At 45.5% G+C, this 6000-nt stretch overlaps 1 protein-coding gene across 1 annotated transcript in view; it reads right to left on the bottom strand.

Annotated features, from left to right (window-relative positions):
- LOC144244759 (ATP-binding cassette sub-family C member 4-like) overlaps positions 1-6000 on the bottom strand; it is a 156432-nt gene that overhangs the window by 12827 nt on the left and 137605 nt on the right. Inside the window, exon 21 of the mRNA XM_077780094.1 lies at positions 192-326. Coding sequence (XP_077636220.1) covers positions 192-326 — 135 coding nt within the window. The remainder of the gene's footprint in view (positions 1-191; positions 327-6000) is intronic.

Raw genomic sequence — 6000 nt, 5'->3', positions numbered from 1 at the left:
AATTCTGCTGTTTCCCTGCAGACCTGACTTCAACCTGGGACGTGTGGTTAAGACCCAGTCATGAAGCGCCGTCTCCGAAGGCTTATAATTGGAAAGGGCACAGGGTGCTTGTTAGAGCACCCCTCGTGCCAGATCGCGAGGCGTGAAGGGCTGAGCGGGGCTGTAATTACCGCCCCTCGCGGCCCGCTTACCTGTTGCGCCGTCTCGATGAGGGCAGCGGCCTCGGCCTTGCCCAGCTGCTGCACCATCTTGTAAAACAGGCTCTCTTCGTTCTGCAGCAAAACATACGGTTCATCATATTCTTTGAGTCTTCCTGAATCCAAAACCTGTTAATCAGCAGAAAGAAACCCATTAGCACACAATGTTTTGCAGTAACATATTATAACCCAGACAATATTTCGGAAAGGGGCCGGAGAAGGAGAATAGCGAGAAGCCATTTGGGTGGTAGGCCTGCCTGGTGTTTAAATGGCTTGATTACCCTGTTTTACTAGGCAGACAAAGGCCTAGCCCGACCTTTTATTATTATAATGTTATAGGAAAGGGAGAAAATGAAAGTTTTAGACTATGATTATGGGCACTCAGCAGTCCTGTGGCGTTTTATATTCTGCCAAAGGCATTTTGGGTTGTTATTAGTGCTTTTAGCTCTCAGACTCTCAGCTTGGAGGGCTATTTATACATACATTCAGAGTTGGGAAATTTCTTGCTTTAAGAAAATCAAACTCGATTTTTCTGAAACGTAGGGTGATGTCATACAGACCAGATGGCAGTGACCTGAGAGCAAATTAACTGCCAAGCCAGTCTGACAGAATCTGAGCAATACTTGGAAAAGGAGTAAATGCTTCTGGAATTTCTGGAGGGTCCTGGAATATGTCAGCTGGTGAGAGGGGACAAAATATCCCTGTTGGCGAGATTGAGGTGCGTCCCGAGGCTGGCTTTGGTTGGAGCTGATTATTCTGGGAGTGAAAGGCTGGCTAAAAGAGCTGCTCCCTAAGCAGCTTTAGCATAATTGCTCTGCACAGAAGAAATCTCTAGAAATCCAATTTTCTCTCTGGATAAGACTAAAGAAGTAATTAAGAAATTGAGCTCCAAATTCCAGTGATCGTGGTCCGCACAGCGCACGGGGGCGGCCCAATCTCAATTGTGGAGGATCTGAGTATCTGTTTTCACAATTATCTTTCCTGCTTCCTTCCCTCTCTTTCTTCAGCTGCCTGCTTTTCAAGCCATTTTATTGCTCATTAATATGTCCACTAATTGGAAATTGAAAGGGAGAGGAAGGGGCTCTTAACTCTGCATTTCTACTTATTAGTAGCTCTGGTTAATGGTTTGGGAGGGAAGAAAAGAGTCTGAAACAATTGGCCCAGATGATGTACCTAGGAAACCAGTTCTGATGTTAAGTGGTACTTAGGTCTTCATTTAGGCTGTATTTAGAGTAGATGTATCTTCAGGGAATATTCTGGAACTCTTAAGCCGGACACAAGCTCTTTGTCCACATCTAGGTATTGCAGTTAATTCTGTCCCGTGGTATTTAATCGGAAACATTTATTAAGTCTCATAACGGGCATTTTCCTGTTAATCTTTTGTTTACTACCATGAATCACTGCTAAGGGCAGCTTTCTCAAAAGAGTCCAAGAATAATTGAATCTGTCACATCCACATAATAATTAAAATGTCCTATAATTTGGCATCCAATTTAGATGCCCCAAATGTGTAATTTTACTTAAGCATAGCATTACGGAGCATAGCCACTCCTCCTGATGCTGAAGAAGAAAAAAAGCAATTGTAAAATACAGGTTTCTCTCATGCTGAAGACTAAGTAAATAAGTGAATCAAATTACTTCATACAATGAAGAACTTGCTATTCTGCAAAAGCAACAACTTCTAAAAATCACCAGAGCTGGTGGAAAAGGAGTTCTCCAACTATAAAGACCTCATGTCATTTTCAATAGAATGAAAGTATTTACTGATATTTTGTCCTTGCTACCTTCCTCCTTTATTCAAATCTGAACGAATAGCACATTTTCCCATTTTCTTTCATATTGTCTAAAAACACGCAAATGTCACTGGATGAGTTCTCAGAATTGACCAGTATATGAAAAGGCAGAGCCAGGAAAAAAAAAAAAAAAATCAATGCTCTCAAAAAGCCATAGGGTTAACAATATAAATGACCAAAAGATTATTCTGGTCAAAATACTTTGAGGTCTAATACCAGGAGTATTAAATATAAATGCAATGGAACAAAGACTGACTACCTTAAGATAATATTTTTAAAAATCACCTCATAATTAAAATAGTGGTCTTTTGAATTTGGAAAGGAAAAAAAGCTGTGGACTGAACACTCATTCTATTACATGCTTTGTAGACATTGCTGCTAATTCTCAAGGGAGACAGGGTACATAATGTAATGTCCTTCCTTCCATCCATCGTCCATCTACCCACCTATTTATCATTTCTTCCTTCTTACCCTCCATTCTCCCCTCTATCCATTCAGGAAATAGTGACACCTAATATCAAAGCACTGTTTTAGGTACAGGAAACTCAAAGATGAGCGAGACACATTCTGCCCAGAAACTCACAGCTGGAGATGAAGCTTGAGGTGCAGACATGTTAGGCAACCTGGTTGAGGCTACGGAATCAGTAGATGGTGGAAGCGGGATTCAAACCCAGGTCTGAACCCCTATTCTTTCCGTGTGAGTTCCCAGAGAAAGGCATTTAGATTATTTATTATTAGCAGATACAAAATAAGGGAGATGAGAATTTTAACTTCAATTTTCCTTTTTTTTTTTTTTTAGTGTTTATTTATTTAAGAGAAAGAGAGAGACACACACACAGAGCGTGAATATGGAAGGGATGGATATAGAGAGAGAGAGACACAGAATTCGAAGCAGGCTCCAGGCTCTGAGCTATCCGCACAGAGCCCAATGCGGGGTGGGAACTCACGAGCTCTGAGATTACGACCTGACCGAAATCAGATGCTTAACCAACTGAGCCACCCAGGCGCCTCTAACTTCAATTTTCTAAGATACCTTTCCATATGGATAATATCTTACATTAACTTTGTATAACTTAAGAAAATATGCCTCCAAAAGTAAACATTCTCCACTGCATTTTTATTATACTCAGGGCTCAAATTATTTACTGTGTGCCTGGTAGATACTCACAGAAAAAGAAAGCCAATTTTATTAATCTTTCAGGATTAATAAAGAGCAAGCAATACGTGGCAAAAACACATTTGAGGAAAATAGGTAAACTTTCATTAATTCCCGAATTTGTTCAGCAAACATTGCATACTCAACGGCATTCGCGTCATTCCGGTGGCTGCTGGGGAAGAGGCACAAGAGATTTAAGTCACGGCCCCTGACTTCTGGGAGCCTATACTGAGAGAGAGAGAGAAGAAAGACTGCAAGTGACCATAATGCAAGAAAAAGAAAGAGCACAGGGGGCCTGGAGGTGAGCCTGTCGACTCCTCACGGGCAGGAGTACAGTTTCCCTTGTCCTCTGTGGCACCTCCGGGCCGTGGCTCTGCCCGAGATGAGTAGTAGATGTGCAACCCTACTGGCTCAAAGTTACGTACAAAGGAAACTAAATTCGAGGCATGACAGGGTGGCTGCCCAACCGTGTAGTCTGACGGGACCACAGGGTGGGATCAGGTGGGGAGTGAGTCTAGACAGCGCTCTGGGAATCCCCTCGGGGGGTGGGATCCGGGGATGACAGAGGGCCGCATACATCAGGCTGGCGGGTGGGCAGGAGGGAGCGGCACATGAGGGACTGGCCGACCAGGCTGGAGGACGGAGGCTTGAAACTCACATATGTCGTACATCAGAAAAGAGGGGAGCGAAGGGGCAGTTCAGAGAGGAGGGGGCACTGGCGGAAACAAGGGTGAGGAGCCGCCATGACTCAGGCCAGGCGCTACAGAGCCGCTGGGGTGCAGACGGAGAGTTCCGGAACAGAACCGAACACACTTCGCCTTTACACTGACTGGTTTCAGCAAAGATTCCAGGTCTTTTATGACTGCACATAAAGCAACTCCAATTTTTATTAGTGTTAATTTATTTTGAGAGAGCGAGACTACCCACGTGCTCACGTGGGGGGGGCAGGGAGAGAGGGAGACAGGGAATCCCAAGCCGGCTCCACACTGTGAGCACGGAGCCTGACGTGGGGCTCCATCTCAGGAGACCTCGCGAACCCTGAGATCATGACCTAAGCCGAAATCCAGAGTCGGACGCTTCACCGACTGAGCCACCCAGGCGCCCCTCCAAATTCTCCTTATGTACAGAAAAACAGGTATCATTTTGAGTTTTTATCTTTAACACTCTCCGTATCCGTAGGAAAAGTCTCCTGTGATCTCCCACGGTGCCCCCATGACCCAAGTTAAACTACAAACGAGAACCACACATTCAAACCGGTGGGAGAGCAAGCTCTGGGGGCCGGGCTCTCTCCAGGAACGCAGGCCTCCAATCAGTCCCGCTCTCTAGCTGGTTAAGGAAAAATCCATTATATTGAATGCGTCAGTCAGTTACACAAACTCCATGAAGATGTGCTTATCAGGCCTGTGTATCTGCAGATACGGCAGGGAGCTGTCCTAGATGTAAAAATTAAATGGACCCGTTGCAAAAGAATCTAATCCATTTTAAACAGCAGGATGCTGTGTATCGGTGACGGTGGGGTGGCCGCAGGGAGAGGCGGCTGTGGAGGGGTGTGCAGGGCGGGGTGAAAGAGGAACCTGACCACAAGAAGGAGAGGCCCAGATGTTTTCAATGTGGCAACAAGCCAGGGAGGGACGCCCAATTAACAGCAAGCCAAGTGGGAAGAGCTGAGTTCCAGACATCTGCTTTAGGTGGCCGGTGACACAGGGGCACAAGGGACAGTCCTCAAAGCTTGGAAGTTGGGCTGGGTCTGTCACCGGTAAGGTGGATGCCTGTGATTTTCTCTGTAATAAGATCACAGAGAAGTGGTCCTTGAAATCTTTTCGTAGGTCTTGAAATGGTCAATCGCTGTCACCTGGGGAAGATGAAGGCCAGGCCACCGTTTCCGCCATTGCTGTTCCCCCAAATTCCTGCTACTGTCCCCCCAAATTCCACACACCTCCTTCTCTTGAAGTATCTCTTCTCCCAGACTGTTTTCAACCTTCATGTTAGTTATCTTCCCCTCTGAAAACAGGAGTAGAAATCTCCTGGTGTATTTTTTAAGGAGCATTCCTCTTCTGAGATGTTCTGAGATGGAGGCTTAGTCAAAGTTCCATGACGGTGAAAAACCGAATTTGAATAAAACTCCAGGTAGCTGTGAGGCGTTTTTGTGCTTTTCCCGGGGAGTATGTTACAGCAGTGGCTGGGTTCGATTTCTCTGGGAAAAACTCTCCTGAAAAGGAGCTTGAGTTTAGGAAGAAAGGTAAAGATTAGGGAAGTGTAAGATGGCCCGTAAGCGGAAGAGGTGGAGACTGGGTCTCTCGGTCCCCCCGCTCTCCTTCCCTGGACCCCAAAGTCCTGAGAGTGACCAGGCTGAGAGCAGGCGGTGGTGACGTTAGAGCGGCTGCATGTGTGCCTGTGTTTCCTGCGCGGCCGTCGCCGGGGACAATCGGGGGTGCTGGGAGGGCCAAGGGGACATGGAGACAAGAGAAAATGGCTGTGCCACTAGCTGAAGCGACGGCAGGTCACAGGTAACCGGCTAATCCTGAGACTACAGGAAAACAGCTGGCTTTAGCGCCAAGATAGTGGTGAGTCTTAGGAGAGAGAGGATTTCTAATTTGTCTGTCTTGCTCCACTGTTTTGTGGCAACGGAGCACACGAGGAAGATTAAATTAGCTGTCATTATGACTACATCATGTTTAATAAAGTTAAAATTGAGAGAACATCTTTGTAAAATAGAATTCTAAGCCTAACACATTAATGGTGCTTAATGAACCAAAACTGGGTAAATCCCTTTGGAGAGCCGACACATAAACAAAGCTATTAATTAGGTCACAGTTGTTTCCCAACAAGCCTTTTGTTTGATTTACTTACAGTA

The sequence above is a fragment of the Crocuta crocuta genome, unplaced genomic scaffold, assembly GCF_008692635.1.
Source record: "Crocuta crocuta isolate KB4526 unplaced genomic scaffold, BGI_CrCroc_1.0 scaffold188, whole genome shotgun sequence".
NCBI classification, from domain to species: domain Eukaryota; kingdom Metazoa; phylum Chordata; class Mammalia; order Carnivora; family Hyaenidae; genus Crocuta; species Crocuta crocuta.
The sequence above is the reverse complement of the archived record's forward strand: the minus strand, read 5'-3'. Positions and strand labels throughout refer to the sequence as shown.